Source organism: Podarcis erhardii (assembly GCF_964252035.2).
Source record: "Podarcis erhardii genome assembly, chromosome: 9".
NCBI classification, from domain to species: domain Eukaryota; kingdom Metazoa; phylum Chordata; class Lepidosauria; order Squamata; family Lacertidae; genus Podarcis; species Podarcis erhardii.
The window spans coordinates 30,249,731-30,273,366 of NC_138512.1; the positions used below are offsets into that span (position 1 = coordinate 30,249,731).

The window sequence follows — 23,636 nt, forward strand, 5'->3', positions numbered from 1 at the left end:
ACCATATGCTTTTTATGTTATGTTAGTATCTTTTGAAATGATGAAAGCAAGCTGAGAACAAAAGAAAGAACCTGAAAGTATTATGATTGTATGAAAAATTATCCCATGAATTAAATATTGAATCTTACATTTATCCTTAAGGATGAACTGATTAAAGGAATATCGTTTGCCTTAGCTGCCAAGGCCACAGATCCATTCTACTACAGTACTGGTGGCATTTTCTCTCTGCCATGAAAAATGTCTTAGAGAAATCACAGCATTCTGCTCTTAGTTTTCTATCGTATTCCTTTGTCTCCAGAGCGCACTCTCATCCACACTTGCACAATTCTAATATTAACTATCATGAAAATGTAATTTTGTGCCGAAAATGTAACATTTAACGTTATTGATTTGAGATCTCTGATGTGCTTGTGTAGCAGCCACTTTTCAATATGGTCTCAACCAATAGGATTCATATTGCATTTTGTTGTATGATTCCTTGGCATTAGCAAAGTGAGTATGCCTTTTGCAGGGAGCTAAAATGGCTGTGAACCTTGATGATCTATAACAAAACCATTGATTTCTAAAATAAAAATAAAAAATATGGCACCTCCCTTAACCAAAGAGAAATGCCAGGATGTGCATGTGTACTTTGAAGATTCTAGTCAATCTGCAGTGACAACTGGTATAGGTAAGTGGAGAGGACTAGAGCAGAATGAGCACAGAAAGATATCCACACAGCCTCACAGCATGACTGGTGAGGGAATAGGGTGACTGAGCAGAAACTGTGCACAGCAAGCTTTCTTGCTCAGCCAGTTCTAGCAACCAATGGCCAAGTGATTCAGGGTCTTCAAGACAAAAACAAAATCAACCACTAAACAAAACAACAAAAATCCCTCAGGATCCACAGAAGTGGGGGGAAATTGATCAGAGACTAGAAAGAAAATGCAAACCACCAGGAACATAAAACAAAGGCAATCATAATAGTAAAATAAGTTTTTCAAATTTGGATGATATTGAAGGAATGTATCTAACAGTGACCATGTACAAATGGAATGGACTCCCACTCATGAAACAGATTTCGCCTTCCTCTTCTCCCTTGGCAGCCCCCATCATATCCCCTAAATTTGATCTGGAAGATTGGGGATCTTCTGGAGCAGCTTTGGGGGATGGGAAAGAAAGGAAGATTAAAGCCTGATGCATAAGTGGAAGTTCCTTTGCATGACACTGGATTTCACTTAGGGTAGAAAAAGAAAACTTGAGCTAACTCGGTTCAATAAAATTTGCAAAGCAAACTGAATTAGTGTTTGATATTTTGTTAACCAATATACCATATTAATTATTGAAACTCTGTAGAACAGACAGAGATAAATGAAGTACCTTTACCCTTCTATTAAGAAGGAGGAAATGGCAATGCTCAAATTTAGCGTTAAAATTAAAGCCCGGTTGTATGCATGTTTATACAGTACTAAGAAAGTCTGAGTCAACTGGGATTTATTCCTTAGTAGACATGCATAATTTTGCAGCAATACTGTCAAATAACCTGGTCTTAAGTACAGCGAGGCTCAAAAAAGCCAAGGTCATAAAGAAAAATGCAGCACAATACTATACACAGTAAGTGTCACTGCATTCAATGGATGTTACTCTCAGGCCTTTGCGTGCATCATTGAAATGCACATCAGTGGGGAGTACCTGGAGAGTCCTAGTAGCTTGCTAGGATACCCAGCTGAGTACATCCTCTTCAGGCTCTGGGGAGGGTCTCTGCACAAGCCAGAGGGGCAGTGGGGCTTTGTTGAGGCTGTTCAGCTGACATGTGGGGAACTGACATGTAACTCCAGTTGTTAGGTGGGAAGGCTGAGCAGCCTCAACAAAGCTATTTAGCTCAGACCTATTTAGAGGGCACCAGATGTGGTTTAGACAAATCCAGAATCTTTTTGAAGGGCTCACTTCAGATCTGTATTTAGGATTCATCTGAAATGAATACACAGCTCTGGTAAAAAGCTCAATAGATGAGAAATATGTACTTCCAACAGTAATTATGTTGCTTTCATGTGGACATGGACAGTTGAGACCAAACTAAAAAATGAAGCAACCTTTTATTTTATAATGTGGGGAATTTCATCCAACTCAGATTACCTCTCACAGGTTCTTGGTTGCAAAAAGAAGCTATACTTCCTTAAAACATACACCTCTACTAATGTTTATGTATTTACAGTGTTCAATGACACAAATAAAATCCAAAAGCAATGTAACTGCTTATAAATTATGAAGCTATTGTCCTTGGAGACATCTGTAAAATGGGCAGAAAGAAGCTTAAATGCAAAAGGTGCCATGTACATTAGTAAGCATATGAGTTAATCAGAACCTTAGGAAACTGGCCCTGCATATTCCAAGGATCCATATGCTGTGAGTTTAATGCTTGTTTAAACAATGGCATTGAAAAACCAATATGTGAAAAGTATCCATGCTTGCAATACGAACAATATAGTCACCTTTCAGTCTAAAATGTGTGATTATATCTTGTGAATCTGCAAAAGTCTATTAACTGAGGCGTGTGACTGGTGTGATTAAATAAAATCTGCTTTAGCAAAGTCCCTGATAAAATGTTTGGATTTTAGATTTTAAGGCCGAAGCAACTGACATCCACCATACAGAACTAATTTTAAAGTTATTGCAGTTGGCACTCATACAATAGGAATAAAAAGTTTGAAAAATATGGTTGTTTTCTTTTGAAATCAAATTTCCACTGGCTGGAAGCAGATCCCTAATCCTCTTTGTCTCACACGTTTAAAATTTGAAACTGGCTCATTCTACTAAGCTAACTCCAAAAAAGGTCTGGCTTCTATAAGTGCCCTCTTTAAACTCAAGTTTTTGGAAACTCTTTATTCACAGGGCAGGTGGAAAGGGCAGCTGGCTGAATGGATCGGGTTTGTGGAAACACAAAACCAGTACTTTTATCTGGCTTCTCCACTTCAAAGCTGGTCTGTACCTCATGCATCTATTTTTAGAATCAGCAGTTAACATTAATTCTGTAACCTAGATGACAATAATATCCAGTAAATAAAAGACTTCAGAGCCTATATATATATATATATAATGTGTGTGAGAGAGACAAACTTTAATATGCAGGACTCTTTATTTAAGGCTTAATACTGGGATGCTAAAAACAAGTATGTCTCACTAGAACCATGAAAACTTCCAAACTGCTGTGGACTACTTTGCGAAAGATTACATTATGCATACCCTCCAACACTTTGAAGCCAAAATCCGGAACACCACCTTCCCGTTTTTTCTTACGAGAGCACAGTGGTCATTTGGGTTGCCATAATCTCATGTGATTTTGAGCTGCCTTTTCCTCAAAAAAACACTTTTGGGGGGACCACACAAGATCACACCCTGAAGAAAAACACTTTTTGGGAGGAGAATCACGCTGTGAAATTGAACAAGATCACAACCATTCTCTCACGATAAAAAAACAGGATGTCTAGACCCTTGTGGGGTATGCATTATGCTAATATGGCAGACATGGGTTTTATTTAGTTTTTAGCATGGGAAGCAGATATACCAGGCTTCCTCAACCTTGGCCCTCCAGATGTTTCTGGCCTACATCTCCCATGATCCCTAGCTAGCAGTACCAGTGGTCAGGGATGATGGGAATTGTAGTCTCAAAACAGCCAAGGTTGAGGAAGCCTGAGATATACTAAAAATAAATGATAGGATCATCAGGATATCCAACACAACAACAGTCTCTAATCTACTTTATGCTGATCCTTAACCAGGCGACTGGAGACAATGTTAATCAAGGCAGGATATGTGGCACTGGCCTGTTTAATATCAGCAACCATGCTCTCTCATTCAACACTCTTCCCCATGTTTCAGGCCCGTGTCCAATATTCTTTTCCTTAGTTTGCAGGTTTATTTAGACCCATTTTTATTTCTAAAAAAAGTTTAACTGAGCTTTAAGTTCTATGCAACTTCATTTCAAATCATTTCTAGAACGTGTCAACAAAAATATGTGGATGAAAATAATTAAAACACAATGGAGTAGAGGCACACATTTTTAAATATAATCATTTTTCGGGGAGAGGGGGTTTGCAAGATTTGATGACATTTATGTGGCAATATTGAATAACTGCTGACAATTAGCTGGAAGACAGAGCAGAGGTCTTGTAAGAAGATTATTCCCTCATGACAAAAGATTGAAAATTCAATTATATTCTGTTTATTACATGCCTACTCCAGTAACCATATTCATAACCAGGTCCTTGATAATATACAAATTAATGGGAGCACAGGGGGATGCCTTAGTAACTTTTTCCTCATGATAGTCTCCTTCAATATTAAAATTTTAAATATGTCCTTAGCTTTGTCTAAACTGTTCCACACAATATTCTCAGCAGAAATTGCCTTTAAATATTAGCATAGTAACAAACACACACTAACCTTTTTAAAAAAATGCTAATGAGATTAAATTAAAGTTCGGGAACTTCTTTTCAAATGTAAGCCTTTTATTTTATAGGGAAGTAAGTTTGAGGATTTTTTTAAAAAGTGAAATGAGTAAAAACAGTCTTAAGGATGCAGCTGAGAATCCCATATTATTTAGCTATCTCACTCTACTACAAATAAAATTACTGCTGAACTATTTCAGAAAAAGCAGAAACAGAACTAAAGTGCATCCTAAATAAAACCAAACCTCTATTCTGCACATAATTAATTTTAATAAAAATAAAACTCAGAAGTGGAGCTGCAATCCATAGCACCAAAGAGAAATAACAGCCTGACTGATCTGTGAAACAACTAATAAGAAAGACAGAAAGCAACACCTGTAAGCTTTCTTCCTTTTTAGACTCAAGGCTTGCTTTCTTACATTTCATGAAACTACCTGCCCTCGAGCTCTATAACCCCGTTAGGTATGCTCCTTAGGTATGAGTGGAAGACTAATGACTCTACTTTTCCATTCCTTTCTCTTCCCCCAGCATGGTAAGTAGATGGGGACTTGTTTTCTATAGCAGATCACAAACTCCTCAAAAAAAGCACCTGTTGTTTCTTTGTCATAGGTTTAACCTGTGATCCTTAGGACTTAGCACTATCTAATCTAATTAGTCTTCTAGAGCATCTTAAGTTACAATTTTAAGACAGTAACATACAACAAAGCGGGCTTCCCCTACCCCCTCTATCAGAAGCATCAATTTAATATCAAGCTTCTTCTCTCTTTCTGTATTACATCAAACCAGAAACTCTGTGAAAAGTGAAAGCTAGCTCATCACCCTGTTAATATACAGTGGACCCTTGGGTTACGTACCTCTCCGGATACGTAATCTTCGGATTGCAAAAGCGGCAAACAAAGAAGTATTTTTCCGGCTCTGTGCGCCGCGCGCATGCACAGAAGCACTCTTTTGCACAGCGTGTGCGTGCAGAGCCTCTGGTTATGGATTTTTTGGGGTGCGTACGGACCCCCGGAATGAATTAAATTCGTATCCAGAGGGTCCACTGTATACACTTGCCAAATGATTGCCCTCCCTCCCTGTGTGTGTGTGTGTGTGTGTGTGTGTCTGTGTGTGTGTGTGTGTGTGTGTGTGTGAAAAGGTTTTTTAAAACAAACAAAACTTAGATAAAAGATTACATGGCAAACATATTATTTTCTATTTCAGGTCTTAAAATATATATTTAAGTTACAAATTAGCTTTATAGTACAGTGGTACCTCGGGTTACATATGCTTCAGGGTACATACACTTCAGGTTACAGACTCCGCTAACCCAAAAATAGTACCGTCAGGTTAAGAACTTTGCTTCAGAATGAGAACAGAAATCGTGCTCCGGCGGCGCAGCAGCAGCAGGAGGCCCCATTAGCTAAAGTGGTGCTTCAGGTTAAGAAGTTTCAGGTTAAGAACGGAGCTCCAGAATGAATTAAGTACTTAACCCAAGGTACCAGTGTAATGGCTAACTTGCTTAAGCCTTTTTCTATTTTTAAGTCTCTGCGTTGCCGCACTTTGTTTTCATCCATACCATACAATAAGAATGTAAGAAGAGCAAGGGAGACCCCAATCACAGTGGCTGAGGGTAAGGGGAGGTGGGACAGGCCAGGTAAGGGGCACACGGCACAGGCAGTTAATGACTATGCCATGTGACAGCCCCTCCTGCAACTTGGGGAATTACGGTTGTCCTATCAGCCAGCCCTCAGGTTTGTGGCTGCTGTTGCTGAATGCCAGGTTGGCCCTGAATAAGACCTCCCTCATACACAATCTAATTATGCCTTTTGGGTATTTTTATTTTTTTACACATCCCTGGAAAAAGAGCATACAAAGCAATGTTTCATGGAATCAGTATTTCATGGAATCAGAATGCTCATGGGTCGGAATGAGAATCAGCCTTCCTGGTTGTGACTGGCACTTGTAGCAGTGGTTGCAGATATTATTATAAGGTGAAGTTAATACATTCTGGAAGGGCAAGGTGGGTGTGCTCAGCCCTAAAAAATATACTGAAAAATGCATTCACTTTGAAAAATCCTTCAGACAAATTCTTAAAACGGGCTAACATGAGATACCTATTAGTGATTACATAGGAAGCAACCAACAGCTGCCAGAACACACACAGTTTTGCAAAAGGCAAGGGATTTTTCCAGTGCTGAGAAACTTAGATTTCTCTGCAGCAAATACCTAGTTGGATGAAAGACAAAACAATCATCTGGCAAGATCCGGCAAGATCCTTAATGTATTCTTTCCATTCTCTTATTTTCCTTTCTAAAAATGTATTTTGTACTGGCGTTGTGTTGATATTGAAGCTCAATCCAATCACCCTGTCATTTGTCCTACAAATCAGTACATTTTATTTGTGGAAAACAACAGCTATGACAAGTAATCATTTGGATAAATAAATAATACTATCCTACAGATAGTACCATCCTAGTTTAGCATACCTTGTTCTCTTCTTTAACAACTGACTTCCAGTCTTTTACCTATGTCCTCACTCTCATTCTTTCAACAATCACATTTTCCTTGTTTCTCTCAAAGTTCCCAAGCTGTCACTCTGGCTCCACCCACCATTTCATCACCACCCTGCTGTCAAACATTCATCCAATCATCATTCTGTTAAAATAAGTCCATTGCCTTCCCAGAAAAGTCTCTCTCATGACATTACATTTAAAAAGAAATGAATGATGTTACTGCATCAAAAACTGAAAGCTGGCCATCCCTGGTATAATATCCCCCCCCCCCCATTTTTAGTGTTTCTTTAATCAGGATGTTCTAGATTTCCCTTATCTTGATTTTTAGCTTCTAAAGATGTGTTCAACGCCTCCTGTTTTCTACATCATTATTATTATGATGCTGCATTTTTGTCTCATTTAAATTATCCCTGTGCTTCCAGACTTCCTTTTGTTATTTGTAGGCCATATGTAAAGCAGGTGAAGAGTAACAGCAACTAAGCTTACTCACATAGTAGGTGCATTAGTGAAAAGAAAACCTATCTAGCCTCTGAAAGGACACATTGTGGCAATATTTTTAAAAGGACAGGGAAAATACCAGGGCTTGTTTTGAATGTACTTTTTTTTATTACATTCAAATATTTCTCACAAGGGGATGGAACAATTGAATTGTAAAAAGTTAATCACAGGAAAAAGCCACTCTTCACAAAGGAAAGCCTATTAGCTATTTCATAAAATCAATACATCTGATACAGTATGGAACAAAGACCTTTGAAAATAACAAATGAGCTGAAATATATTTATTTATTGAGCAGTATTAATTAAAAACATTTGAACCTTAAATCCACAAATTTCCGTTTTTCTTTTTTGGTATATCAACAAGTAGCTAAATGTATTCATACAAGGAGCAGTTATAAATATTCTGCTGATGAAGAACAAGGAAGCAAGTGTTGTCTTTCCACCCACCCAACTCTCTTCTTCCAGTCAACAAAATAAGAAAGTAGGACAGCAGATTGGGTGTGCTGCACGTATCCACTACAACCACGCTATGTGAGAGTGGTTTTGACAGATGGATTACTATTTCATCAACATTTCTTATTCAGTAGATAGACTTGCAGTGAGGTGTTGTTTGTATCCAAGATCCCAAACCGCTTCACAATAGGATTCTTCATTACCAATGGCTCTCAATTCCCCCAAAGCTGATACTTCTTCTGGTTTCTGTCCTTTACACTATTTGTTTCACAGTGAAATTTTTGAAGAGTCAGCCTGCCATCTGATTTTCAGCTTGAAGCAACCAGTCTAAGCCTGCAGTAACTAACCATATGATAGACTGCCCGGTTCATTGGTACCATCATTCTGGTATCTGTGCCTTCAGAAGTAGTAGAGGTGAGCCCAAGGCTGCCATCTCCTCCGTAAGATTAGATGTAGATTAAATTAGACTGTGATTTATATGCCATCTGCCCACAAAATAAACTGTGATATGGTGGCTTAAAATATACAAAACCTTAGTGCATTGCAAAATACATCTGAAGCAATCTACTTCTGAAGCATGCCACACAGCAGCTGCTCATTATCAAAGCCTTTCCACAGGTAGATGGCTTCTTTGTAAACAAAAGTATGCCTATGTGGTGGCATCCTGTCCCAGAGGATGGGGCCACTGGCAGATGATGCTAGGCATCCCATTTTCAGGAAAGGAGGCTACAAGTGCTAACTGGTTTGACACTTTCTATACCTGCCTACGGAGAACTAGCACACTGTTTAAAGACCGCTGGCATGTGGTTCATGTTCTATATGGCTAGCTTCATGGTGAAGGATCTACTGGATGGTTGGCTGGGTAAGGAAAAGGCAGCTTTTATCTAGTACCGGGTATGTCAGGGCCCCAGTGCCATAGTGGCTCCTGTTCTCTTGCCCCTCAGAACTATATGCTGGCGTGCATTTTGCAGGAAAAAGCTCTGCACTTTTTACCAGGCCCCAGAAAAGTTGTATTCTTGTTGGTTTTTCCTTACACCAAACAGTGATGTAATCCTAGTTTATTTCTTGCCACAAAATGATTGGAATAAGGACCCACAATTTCCATTTATGCTCTCTCATAGTAAGTTATTGGCGGCGGCACAGGGAAGGGCTTCTTCCATCAATACAGAAATTGACAAATTTGCTGCTGGAGACATAAGACCATAAGCAACTGTTACATATATTAGTTCATGAAAGCAAACACATACTGTATAGACCTTGTCCAACTTCCCCAACCTGGTGCCCTTCATATGTTTTGAAATACAACTTCCATCATCATTGCTCTTTGGCCATGCTGATGGGCATTGTAGTCAAACACATCTGGAGGGCAGATTCTCTCCAAAGTGAGTGTCTGTCCCCAAAAGGTGGGAGTTCCTACACCTCTCTTTCTAGGAAAAAAAAGGACTGGTTACAACATAGGTTGTGTTTCCCTACACATTTACTTGGGAAGAAGATCCACTGAACAAAGTTGAAGCTACTTCTAAGGAAATTTAGATATGATTTTAGATATGATTTTAGAGTGATTTCTTAGGACAAGGAGATCATGCATTTAAATAAACATGGAATATTCCTAGTTGATTTAGTCCTTTGTCCTGTGGCAAACCCTCAGAAGTATACAAGCCTGAAATCTGGTCCTTATTTTCACAAGTGTAATGTGAATCTTAAAAAGCAGAGACATCACCTTGCCAACAAAGGTCCGTATAGTTCAAGCTATGGTTTTCTCAATAGTGATGTATGGAAGTGAGAGCTGGACCATAAAGAAGGCTGATCGCTGAATAATGGATGCTTTTGAATTATGGTGCTGGAGGAGACTCTTGAGAGTCCCATGGACTGCAAGAAGATCAGACCTATCCATTCTTAAGGAAATCAGCCCTGAGTGCTCACTGGAAGGACAGATCCTGAAGCTGAGGCTCCAATACTTTGGCCACCTCATGCGAAGAGAAGACTCCCTGGAAAAGACCCTGATGTTGGGAAAGATGGAGGGCACAAGGAGAAGGGGACGACAGAGGACGAGATGGTTGGACAGTGTTCTCAAAGCTACCAGCATGAGTTTGACCAAACTGCAGGAGGCAGTAGAAGACAGGAGTGCCTGGCGTGCTCTGGTCCATGGGGTCACGAAGAGTTGGACACGACTAAACGACTAAACAACAACAATATGTAATCTGGGACACAGGTGGCGCTGTGGTCTAAACCACAGAGCCTAGGGTTTGCCAATCAGAAGGTTGGCGGATCAAATCCCCGCGAAGGGGTGAGCTCCTGCTGCTCAGTCCCAGCTCCTGCCCACCTAGCAGTTCGAAAGCAAGTCAAAGTGCAAGTAGAAAAATAGGTACCGCTCCAGTGGGAAGTTAAACGGCGTTTCCGTGTGCTGCTCTGGTTCGCCAGAAGCGGCTTAGTCATGCTGGCCACATGACCCAGAAGCTGTCTGAGGACAAACACCAGCTCCCTTGGCCAATAAAGCGAGATGAGTGCCGCAACCCCAGAGTCGTCTGCGGCTGGACCTAATGGTCAGGGGTCCCTTTACCTTTAAGGTGTAATCTAACCCAGCTGCAATAAAATATGTCTCTCCTGTACTGTTCTCTACAGCCATAGCAGGTGGTGTAACTCTCCAACAGTTTTACTTTATCCCCAAAGGCACACTCTTCCATTGTCTCTTGAGACAGATGGATGCCAACAATCTTGTGGGAGGGACAGAATACTGGCTGTACAGCCCTACTGACAAGGCAAAGCATAGCTGCAATGTCTAACAAGGCATTAAAGGTTCTTCCGGTATGTTCCTTTATACCTGCTGGGCTCCACAAGAAGGAACAATGATGAATGCTAAAAACCATCAAACTATTTTACCCAGGGTAATGTGATCTAAATAAAAAGGGATTACTTCATAATAAATGGGAGAAGGCATCTTTATGTTATTATTCACTTGTATAACAGAAAACAAAATGAATTGACTTTCAATCATTACCATATTTGTATTGATATGTAAGACGCTGTATATGAAAAAATATTATGGTGATCATGTCAACATAATTTTGTAAGGAAATAAAAACATTCCTTTAAAAGTCCGCATATGAAATACACCCTGATACTTTACTATTTCTCAGATGACAACAAACCGAAGTTTAACACTCCTGCCAGATTTTGCATCCTTTCTGTCCCAGTGATAATTACATCAATAAGCTTGAGTCAGCAGATTTGTTGCTCTCCGATTCATTAATTAAAACAATTTTACTGCTACCACTGTGATTTTTCAAGGACATCAAAAACACATTCAAAATCAAAACAGCACACATCATCAATTCTGATATGCACACAGCATGCACTGCTTTCATTGCAATCTAAAAATTAGAAGAATATTTGCAATTTACAAAGAAATGATATTGTGCTAAGATTTCTTTACTCAAGTACACAAGGAAAAAACATTTTATCCAGTGAAGCTATATTTGTAGCATATCCAAAAGTAGAAGAAAAACAGGCAAAAGATTTTCTAGAAACATCATAAGATTGCTTTTAGAATGAATCTAAATGTAAATGCTCATATTAAAATAACTTTCAAAGCAATAGTCCCGTAGCCTCTGTTTTCTTCAATATATAACATGCAATCCTTTTTCAGGCTAAAGCATTTTAAAGAATTCTCTGTAAGCATCGTCTTGCATAAAATGTATTATACATATATTTCAATCTTAAATTATTTTTGCTGTTAAAAGCGTTTATAAGCAATTCAATTAGTGTCTTTGCTATTTTCTGCAAGGCAGCAGTTTGATTTTGAATCAGTAAATGCCAGAAGATTACCTTTGGCATTTTGTCATCTTGCAGCACATTGTACAAAACCTAAATATAAAATAGTATCCACACATATGCATTCCAGAAATAACACTGACATTACAAAACACCTCATAAATAAGTAATAGATTCAATTCTGAGCTAGTTTAGTTGTTACACAAAGAATCATATTTGAATTAATGTACAAAAACTGCATAGGAAGCAGGTAGTGTTAGTACAGTGATGATGTGTAGACAATTCAACCCTCCTAAACAACCAAGGAATAAAAAACCCCTTTCACTAAGCTGCAATAGCCTAAGCCCGGTTCAGATACCTACCCAGGTGGCAATGGCCTTCGCAGAATAAATGAGCAGGTGCTCACCAATATATTTTGTTACATACATCACATCACATCACATCACATCACATATGGCATGGGCATTTGACTCCACATATGGCTGCCAAATCCATATAGTTATTTCACTTTAAAAGGGTGGGGGAATCAGGCTTTCACCCCTCCATATAGAGTGCTCATGCCACATGTTATGTTGTGATGTGGCGAAGAGAGGAGGATGTGCCTGTTTCTTCATAATATACAGACCATTAGTGCCTAAGTATGTGAACAAGGTATTTAAACACATCTGTTTTCTGCAGTGGCTGCCACTATAGTGTTGTGTGTCAAAGTCTCTGCGAGTTTTGTAAATAGCCCATGGATTTTGATTTTCTGAAACACAAAATAGAGGCAGGACTCAAAAAGTTATCAACTACGTAATGAAATAGGATGGTTTTACATGAATCCATGTGCTATGCTTGTAAATACAGTTATTACAACTACCGCTATTGCTGGTTCACACCATTGGATTGTCTCATGACAATATATTTCAAAGAACTATGAAAATATTTTGCTGGCAAGGAATGGCTGGCTGCTCAATACAAAGTTCACATGTACTGTTAAGTCAAACATTGGTCTAGTGCAATCAAACGTGTGGGCTTCTCAAGAAAAGATCATGCAAATTCCAAGAAAGGAAATCACATTTGCTTTCTCCTCCCAGATCATTTTGCGACTGTGTTGAGCTAAACCAGGATTGGCTTAGCATGTTGTCTAAAACCAGACTCATGGTTTAGCTCTCTTCAGAGAAACCACAAGTTGTACCCATGGTTTGTCTGAAGTGAGCTAAACTAAGAACTCAGGTTTGGTTGATATGTTAAGCTAGACTATGGCTTAACTCACTGTGTTTTTATTATGTTGGAAGCTGCTTAGAGTGGCTGGGGCAAGTCAGTCAGATGGGTGGGATATTATATTATTATTATTATTATTATTATTATTATTATTATTATTATTATTATTATGCAGTAGCAAAAAGACCCTAGCCCACTTCAGCTACAGCTATGGTTACCTGAAAATGGCTGCAATCTCCTTCCCAGAAACACATTTGCTTTTTTGTGCTAAGACATGGTTTGCATTCTCTCTCCCCTCCTCCCCAGTTACTTTGTCTATACTACATGCTGCTCAAGCCTTTCATCAAATAATTCCGAACACACTCTCTTATTCATTCGAGGATCACACTGTTCACTAACTGTTATTACCTTTTGTCAGTCCCTTCTTTGCTCCCATATGCTTTTGGAAAAGTGCAATGGAACTACCAGCATCATTCCAACACAATTCTTGGAACAAAACTAACCTAATCTATTTACAAGGGTTATAATCAATCTGGGGTAAAATATATTTACAAGTTACACAGGGAATTATAGTAAAAATCCTGCCTTTTAAAGGAAAGTAACCTAACTTTGTAAGGTACTATTGATTCTGCAATAACCTGAGATTGTGAAATATTCCCTAACTGCTTAGAGAAACACTTAAATTAAAATGTTTACAAGGAGGATGTTGCTGAGAATACAGTATGCAGCCAGTAAATGTAAAAATCCACCCATTTCGGAGCGTTGTTTTCAAATAAAGCCTTAAACACTTCTAATATTATGAAAGAATTATTTTGGCATTACTGGAGTGTAAGAGAAAGGTACATTGCTAAGGCCCTAATTACAAAAATGATGTCATCAAATAATTACTTGTTCTGTTGTATAAACTGTTCTGTTCTGTTTACATTATATATTAATGGGATGGGTATTTTGAGTATTATAACGCCATCTTTGATTAACTACTTTGGTATTATCTATAGCTAGAAGCTGAGAAAAACACTCTGGAGGAAGTGTGTGAAACCAAGTTATTAACAACTGCACAGTGCTGTATTACACAAGTAAAACTGCTAAATTTAAAATTCAGTAAAAATGAGCATTAGTTAGTGACCTTAGTTAGTGACAGTGGAACACAACACTGAATTTGCACTTGCTCTTCATTTCACAGAATTGACAACACATAAATATGATTGTGGATGCAAATACTCTCCATGTCAAATTGTTTCTGTAGTTTGCATTTTTAGACTTACGGAGCTGAGACTACATTCCAATGTATGTGAAGATGACTCTTTAAGACAGAGATTTGGTTTTGTGCCAGATATAATCTTTACTACTTAGCCACAAGCCTTTTAATGTCCCTTGAGAACGATGAAGGAAATTTAAGTTGCATACTCATAAACTAACTTATTTAATCAGAAATCAGGTCTACTAGCCTATGTTCAACCTACCATAGGCACTGTAATATTAAGCAGGAAGTTATAGTTTGCAACAGAAAAGATATGCATGAACGGAGCAAATCCTTGTGGCAAATTCCCCTGAGGAGGATATTGACAAGAATACAGTGGTGCCTCGCAAGACGAAAAGAATCCGTTCCGCGAGTCTCTTCGTCTAGCGGTTTTTTCGTCTTGCGAAGCAAGCCCATTGACGGCTTAGCGGATTAGTGCTATTAGCGGTTTAGCGGCTTTTAGCGGCTTATCGGCTTAGCAGATAAGCGGCTTAGCGGCTTAGAAAAAGGGGGGGGAAAACCCCGCAGGAACTCGCAAGACGTTTTCGTCTTGCGAAGCAAGCCCATAGGAAATTCGTTTTGCGAAGCACCTCCAAAACGGAAAACTTTCGTCTAGCGAGTTTTCCGTCTTGCGAGGCATTCGTCTTGCGGGGTACCACTGTAGGCCAGTGACTAGGGTAAGATTCTGTTAATAAGAACTCTTCTATATCATAAAATGAAATGATAGCTTAAGTTGTTCAAGATGAATAGGATATAATGAAACTCCATTCTAGAGAGCAGTATTGTTTATAGATGCACAAGAGAAGCATCTGTTGTCATTTTGTCCAGCTCAGGCTGGTACCCCATGTGTAATAGAGACTCAAGCTTGGGGTTAAATACTTTACTGTGTTTGCTCATAACACTAAACAATGGTTTTATACTTTGCCAATCTGCCTCAATGTGCTATACTGAAATATGTTCATGCACCCACACTGTGTTACTCCTCTGTGGCAGGCAGGACTTCTCGCAAGTTTAGCATCACCTTAAAATATGTTTGGGTTAAAGTTAGATAGAAGTAGGGTTCCTGGTTTAAAATAGCCTGTGATCAGTTTCATTATGATGCTGCCATACTAAATTAGCCAGAATCCCCGGCACAGAGGCTTGTTTGCATAGTACTATACCATTATTTAGTAATACAAGTGATCAGGACCGGGGGGGGGGGGGAGCAAAGAGAACCACTTTATTTCTGTTCCAGCCCCCGTCCCTGCCTGGGTTTCTCTGCATCAGAAGAAGGATGCCCTAATGCAATAAACAGAAGTGAAACCTCAGATGCAAACTGCACTGGCTTCCTCTCTTGGCAAGTTTCATTGCCCTATATTACATGCATGTCAAGACAGCTGTCATGTTAGAACACAGGGCCAAGAATAAGCTCCTCAGTTGGCAATGCCTTTCTTGGGGCCATGTGAAATATGATCTGATTCCTAAAATTGAAGGATTGGTGCTCATTCACATTTCCATTTGCCCTGTTGCTTTCCCCTGGGGAAACCCACAGTAAACTGCTGAATTGGAGCAAACATCAATTGGGTTTTCTCCAGAATGCTAAAGAGTGAGTTTTCTGGGGGAAAGTGGTGGAGCAAAGACAAAACTGCTCAGACTCAGATCTAAACTACACAGAACTGAGCTTTCTAGCCACCGGAAGTGTGGATGAGCCCATGGTCTTGCTGGTCTATGGCTGCAAATACAAACTTCTAGGTAGCAGTTTTCTTGGAGTCTTTACAGAAACCGTAATAACTTTGAGTTTTATATGGGAAACACTGTAAACAAAGTTATTTTACAAGAGGGCTGGTGCACTTATTAATGTATATGCAACTTACCTTAAGAACAGGAATATTTATGGAGCAGAGTACATGGAAGAAGAGCCAGCAGCCCATATAAGAACCATGTGTTTCATAAGAGATTTAACTACCTTTTGCACATAGATGTGGGAAAATAACCTTTGAGCAACCCAAGACAAAGGTGACACATTTCCTGTATTCTTGACATTTGGAGGTTTTTTTTATCAATCCTAATTTAAATCAAAAACACCTCTTAAACTTGGCCATATTTAGATTTTATAGTGAACATGAACATACTACAGCAAATCAGATTCTGGACTATCATGTAAATTTGTTGATCTGACTCTTAGGCAGCCTTTGAAACATTAGTTGCAGTGCAATTTCAGATAAGGTAAGCATACATAATGATCTGCTTTACATCTCTCATAGCATTACTCATAACTGCATATTCTAACTGTTTTTAACCCAGATGAGATACTGGAGCTAGAAAAGTTTTATTTGCCTCAAAGCAGCCCTAATAGTTTATTCTGCTGGACTATTTGCCTCCTGATCAACAAACAAAATTAAGGCTTTACGTAGCTAAACTCTTCTTTGAAATTGGTATCAAAACATCAGACAGTCTATTGCATGATCTGATTAATGCTAAATACTGTTTCCTTAATTTATTCATGATTTGCTATGCATTAAGATAAAAAAGAAATTCCAAACTTCAGTTCAATAAAATTAGTAGAGATCTGTTCTACTATTTATGTAAATAAACATCTATTAAAAAATCACAGATATGCAATCTCGGTGGTCAATGTTTGCAATAATACATCAAGTAAGGTGATGCATCCTATCTCAGGGAATATGTACTAAAGTAGACCTACAACATACACATTTAACTTGTGCACATTCAGCTTTACACAGTGGACAATTTAAAATAAATAAATAAATAAATAAATGGGAGCAGAAAGGTGTGTGTGGTGGGGGGAACTCTTGCAATCCCACCTACTAGAGTTAGTGAATGTTAGAAATTTTCAAAAGGAACAGAATTTAGCTGGTTTTTGGAACGTTGAAGGGAAGAGGCCTGTGGAAAAATACAACCTAAGCTCTCTTTCCAGGCCAGGGCCTCATTGGGATAGTTCTTGTTAAGTATGAGAAAAGGTGTTGATGGCCCATAACATGGAAATCCTTGGGTCTGTGCCAACAGTGGATGCCAAAGTTACAAGGGGAGCGAGCATGTAAAAGGGTGGGAATTGCTTGGCAAGGAGTTTAGGGAAAGGGAAAGCAAGAAGTGGGGAGAACTCCATGGAGAGGGTGGGAGGGCAGACAACATTAGGACTGGCTGGAAACAAGCTGGGACAGAGGCACAGAGATGGCATTTAGAAAACCTCTGAGCTGCTGTGAAGAACAAGCTCCTCTTGAGATGCTGTAAGCTAGGCACTCCCTCCATCTGCACCCAGGTTGTAAGTATGTGTTGATAAACCGTATTTCTTAAAGATGACACTCTCTCCTGCGTCTTGATTCCCAACCGAAACACAACCCCAGGCCTGGAACCCCTTAGATTAATCTTGCTACCAATTGGCAGAGATTGTGGGTGGCGTGCAACCTTAGTAACAATATGATTTTGAAGCCACATATAATCCACATATTTGTTACACACAATCTTATTATACAATCACCACAACTGTGGAAGATTCCATTACACACGAGGAACTTTAAATGGAAAACAAATTAAGCAGGCCTTTCTAAAATCTTTCTGTAGATTCAGAAAGTACAATATTGGGGGGGGGGGGAATAAGGCTAGCTTCCTTTTAATTGGCCCCTTACTCCTGATAATAAGAGCTTTATCCTATTATTTTAAGCTTCATTTAAGGTAGGCAGTAGGACCTGCGTAATGGACTACCAAGACTAAAAAAAGTGTCATTTTCTTGCTCTAGCACAAGTACCCATACCCAATCTCTAATCAAAATCAAAAACAGCCACAAACTTGGTTACTTAATCTCTGTCATTCTTGTTTCACGAAAGACTGCTGCATTAGTTGTGTAGTGAAATATTCCACTTGTGTCACAATAATTACGTTCCAGGATATGAGCAGGCTGCACATTTATTCTGAACAGTCCATGTCCTCAATTTTAGCTGATCTTAGCCTCCTTCAGTGGCTACATTCTTGATCAGTGATAATAATAATAATAATAATAATTTATTATTTATACCCCGCCCATCTGGCTGGGCCTCCCCAGCCACTCTGGGCGGCTTCCAAAAGAATATTAAAATACTATGATACATCAAACATTAAAAGCATCCCTAAACAGGGCTGCCTTCAGATGTCTTCTAAACGTCTGGTAGTTGTTGTTCTCTTTGACATCTGGTGGGAGGGCATTCCACAGGGAGGGCGCCACTACCGAGAAGGCCCTCTGCCTGGTTCCCTGTAACTTGACTTCTCGCAGTGAGGGAACCGCCAGAAGGCCCTCGGTGCTGGACCTCAGTGTCCGGGTAGAACGATGGGGGTGGAGACGCTCCTTCAGGTATACTGGACCGAGGCCGTTTAGGGCTTTAAAGGTCAGCACCAACACTTTGAATTGTGCTCGGAAACGTACTGGGAGCCAATGTAGGTCTTTCAAGACCGGTGTTATATGGTCTCGGCGGCCGCTCCCTGTCACCAGTCTGGCTGCTGCGTTCTGGATTAGTTGTAGTTTCCGGGTCACCTTCAAAGGTAGCCCCACGTAGAGTGCATTGCAGTAGTCCAAGCGGGAGATAACCAGAGCATGCACCACTCTGGCGAGGCAGTCCACAGGCAGATAGGGTCTCAGCCTGCGTACCAGATGGAGCTGGTACACAGCTGCCCTGGACACGGATTTAACTTGTGCCTCCATGGACAGCTGTGAGTCCAAAATGACTCCCAGGCTGCACACCTGGTCCTTCAGGGGCACAGGTACCCCATTCAGGACCAGGGAGTCCTCCACACCTGCCCGCCTCCTGTCCCCCAGAAACAGTACTTCTGTCTTGTCAGGATTCAATCTCAATCTGTTAGCCGCCATCCATCCTCCAACCGCCTCCAGACACTCACACAGGACTGTCACCGCCTTCACTGGTTCTGATTTGAAAGAGAGGTAGAGCTGGGTATCATCCGCATACTGATGAACACCCAGCCCAAACCCCCTGATGATCTCTCCCAGCGGCTGCATGTAGATGTTGAAAAGCATGGGGGAGAGGACAGAACCCTGAGGCACCCCACAAGTGAGAGCCCAGGGGTCTGAACACTCATCCCCCACCACCACTTTCTGAACACGGCCCAGGAGGAAGGAGCGGAACCACTGTATGACAGTGCCCCCAGCTCCCAGCCCCTCAAGACGGTCCAGAAGGATGTTATGGTCGATGGTATCAAACGCCGCTGAGAGATCCAGCAGAACCAGGAAACAGCTCTCACCTTTGTCCCTGGCCCGCCGGAGATCATCAACCAGTGCGACCAAGGCAGTTTCAGTCCCATGATGAGGCCTGAATCCCGACTGGAAGGGATCCAAATGGTCCGCTTCTTCCAGGCGTGCCTGGAGTTGTTCAGCAACCACTCGCTCAATCACCTTGCCCAAGAATGGAAGATTTGAGACTGGGCGATAGTTGGCCATCGTGGCCGCATCTAAAGATGGTTTTTTAAGAAGTGGTTTGATAACCGCCTCTTTCAGTGGGTCTGGGAAGGCTCCCTCACGGAGGGAAGCATTCACCACCTCACGAAGCCCATCACCCAGTCCTTCCCGGCTAGCTTTTATAAGCCAGGATGGGCAAGGATCAAGGAGACAGGTGGTTGGTTTCACTGAATTAGGTGGTTTGGGATTAGAATTTCCAATTTTTGTTACTGGCCATGATCATTTGTCTTTAATAAGAAGACTGAAAAGAAAAATGTAGGAGGTTAAGCTTTTCCCACTACTTAATCTCTTTGCTAATAAAAGCTACAGTTGCTTCATTTTCGCCTGCCCATGCTGCTGTCAGAGACTCAGGAATATGTCTAAACATGAATTTATATTAGTGAAAGTGTTATTTTGTTTCTTATGATGCAGACATGTGGATTAAAGCTTGTTTCACCCAAGGATCAAGTGCCTATAAATTGCCAAAACTAGGGTTCAAGTTCCCTTGAGCAAAACCCTATCAACACATATATCTTCTGAAACTGTCGTATGTTGTCATACCATTGGGCTATCTGGCCTAGTATTGTACAAAGCATGTTTGCTACCAATGAACTGAAGAATTGCTTGACTGAAACAAAAGTATGCATAATACCTCAGAGGCTGCATGGGGCCTTTGGACAGTATATTGCTGAACCAGAATTAACCAGGGGAGCGGGGGAATTATATAGAAAAACCATTTCCAATTTCCTAAGAAGTTTGGTTTAGATGTTTGTCAGCTTTTAACTACACAACAATCTAGTCTCCAAAGGACATTCTTTCCATTTTATCACAATTTCAACTACTTGTATCAAACTGATTTTTAAAGCACAATCAAATTTGTTCTTTAGTACTCAAACTTTCTTAATAAGCTATTTTGTGTACTCATTCATTCTCAGATTTTTTTCCAAACGGTTGATAAAATATTGTACAAATTATATATTTGTAAAATATTGCATCCAGTCATCAATACTGGACACTGGCTTTTCCTAGAAAACTGTTATAAAAGTTGTTCAGAAAGTATGCTCATGCTTAAAGAATACATAAATACAAATCATGAAATAGTTTTTCATATTACACACAGAAAGACTTACCATTCTCACTGTCAGACTTGTTTTCATGCTCAGTATCAGTTAAAGTGAGGGCTGAGTTGGAACGGCTTGAGAGACAGGAACTGCGGCCTGATTTGACCCCCCTGCCCCAAAGTCTCATGGCATGCTCTGGAGACATCACTCCTTCATTTTCAGTATCAGCATCTGACCCTGCACTGATAGAGTAACCTCTGTGGGGGAGCCCCATTTCAGCACAAAATGCCAGTCCTCTTCGAGTTGCTGGTTCACATACTCCTAACTGCCTTAGGGTAAAATTCTGTCCTAATTAGGAAAGAAAAAGATAACAAAACATGAGAATCTTTTTGTTTTTTGTTTGTTAAAAAAACAGAATCCTTAAAATAAACACACTAACTACACATTTTTCCCCAGGTATATCCCAAGGTCTTTTGTTAAGCGCTACATGAGCTATAGTCAACTATATCCTTTGATCTCTAGCAATCTGCAGTGACCCTTACATTCTCTGGTCTTAGCTATTCTTTGTCAACTACTTAAGCACATCAGGAGTTCTCTAAGGTAGAAAAGAAATATAGAATGGCCTGTAAATGAAGAAGAGCTGGTTCAGCATATAGGATTAGCTCTAACTGACAGCCCTTTTTACTTCATGAAAGTGCAAAAGCAATAACAAGTATGTGTCAGGATTATCTCTTTCTGTCCTAGATAAAGCCCTAAACAACAGGGTATTTTTCCATTCAGATGTCACCTGTCATTATAAGAAAAGTATGTTTCCCTTAAGAATAAAACATTCATTAAATTAGAATAAGGGCTTAGTTAGTTGATCTTTATTAACTCTTCCTGCTTTAGCTGAATGCCTGAAAGCAAATAAATGCATTGCCTTTCCTGAAAAAGATCATGCAAGAATCTAGCAACATGATTATTACACAGATGTTTCTATACTTTCAATGTTTGGTTTGGTGGCTTGGTCAAATAAGACATATTTTACAAATTCGAGCTGGCTTTCAGAGAACAGGGATCACTGTATTCTGTTTTGGAGGAACGGAAGAGATACAAAAATGACTATTAATAGTTATGTAAATAAATCAGGTTTAATCAACTTGAGACATTTAAGAGCATTTAAAATGCGGCACTTAAAAGTTATTGGTTTAGTAAAAGCTATATTTTAAGCTTACTTGTATTACCTCAAATCCTCACATGTATTTGTGATATACAGACTACTGGCATGCTCATTCCAGCTATTTTTTTTCAGATGTTCTATATTATGAATCCTAGGAGCAACAACATCACACTGCTAAAATTGTAGGCTATGTGTAGCTCCCTTTAAAATTACAGTCATAATACTATATTTTAAAAAACATGCACTCAAATGTGTATTCTATCAATTGTTTACATAACTTAGAAAAGTAAATAATCTACATCTGATATTTTAATTTCTCTTTTTACATAACTTATTAACAGATTTCCCAAAGTTTTCTAACAAGCTCTCATTTAGTTGGTTTGTGAGTATTTTTACAAGCTCTGACATAAAGTAGTCTTGCAATAGTAAAGATATTATATGGTTGTAAGGTACCCAAGACATGGCTTTTTCAGTGGTAGTATTAAGATTGTGGGATACATGATTCATAGAGATCTGCCAAAACTCTTTTCTTACTTTTCAAGTGTCTACTGAAGGCCTGTTATTCTAATATGCTTTTAATGTTTGATCTTAGTGCGACAATTTGCTGTTCATGCTTTTAATTTGGGGGTTTGTCTGCTTTTATTGTTGCTGTATTATTATTGCATATCATTTATTTCTATTTTTGGAAGCTGGTGATTTTGTTTTAAACAGAAAAGTGGACCATAAACAACAACTTTTTCAAAAGCTATTTTCTGGCTAGCTTTCTAGTGCTTTTCCTAGTTGTTATGAGGCTCTTAAATGTGAATGTAAATTTTTAAAAATGCAGAAGAAGAAGGAAAACATTATGAAGAGGAACAAGCAACAGCAGAATGAACGGTTCATGAAATGCAAAAGGAGTTAATGCCCCAGACCTTGACAGCTTTCAAGTGTGCCAGTTAATTCCTTATTGCTGTGGTCATATCAGTTGTGGCAATCAGTTTTATCCCAGTCAGAATTGTAAATGGATTCTGACTACGACACTCATAAATAATGAAAAACAGTTGCTGCAATTAGCTACAAATCAAATAGTACTTATCATTGAGATGTGAATAAATAACAGAAAAAAATTGCATTGAGCAAGGAAAGGCAACTGTCACAGCAGTAAATAGCCATACTGGTGAGTGATTGTGTGAAGGCTATTAGGAAGGATGAATCAGTAAACAAGCAACTGTTTAAATAAGAATCACGCTATGTCACCTATCAAAGTTTGGGTAAAGGTTGACATTCTCTACACAATCACTGATAGGTACACATCATGAGCCCAATGTAGCCATTGTCCAATACTTTTAAGTTTAGAACCAAGAATGTTTACATTTGAATATACCTAGGAGAGTGAAGTGCAAAGAGCTTCCAGATTTATTGCACAGCCTTAACTCAGTATCACAGCTTAAACTAAGAACGGAGAAATTGTAGTCTTAGGAACTAAACCCTGAAGATATACCTTAATGTGAGAAAATCACTGTGGTCTACTTGCTGGAACATGTAGATTTCAATGCCCCCATCCCATGTTAAAAAATAATAATATCAGAGCAAAACACAGAGCCGAGCTGGGCACAGTTTCAGTGGCTAGCTCTTTCTCCTTCTGCCATGGAGGGGAAGGAAGGGAAAATAACCTTTGGTCGGCACTGGCAGCAGGAGAAGGAGCTGCTAGCCATTGAAGCCACACTGCTGCCAGGTTCAGCTCTGTTCCCTGGCTCCTCCGATGTTCTGATGCGATATCACATGCATGTCAGCCCCCACAACCTCCCCCACAAGTTGATGCCACTGCTGGTCACTGTGGGTACATATTACCACTAGGGGGGTTCTGGCTGGAATAGCTACAGGGCAGGTATACCCCACCATTTTGGAAATCAAAGGAACTGTTCTGAGCA

General features: G+C 39.6%; 1 protein-coding gene across 26 annotated transcripts in view; it reads right to left on the bottom strand.

Annotated features, from left to right (window-relative positions):
• Positions 1 to 23,636, bottom strand: part of TENM3 (teneurin transmembrane protein 3) — a 1,299,256-nt gene that overhangs the window by 284,678 nt on the left and 990,942 nt on the right. For 21 of the 26 annotated variants that reach the window (XM_081875189.1, XM_081875187.1, XM_081875177.1 and 18 more), the window contains one exon: positions 20,637 to 20,915. The exons of 4 other annotated variants lie outside the window; for them this stretch is intronic. In XM_081875189.1, the coding sequence (XP_081731315.1) occupies positions 20,637 to 20,915 (279 nt within the window). The remainder of the gene's footprint in view (positions 1 to 20,636; positions 20,916 to 23,636) is intronic. One more of the 26 variants, XM_081875174.1, reaches the window with a different exon arrangement.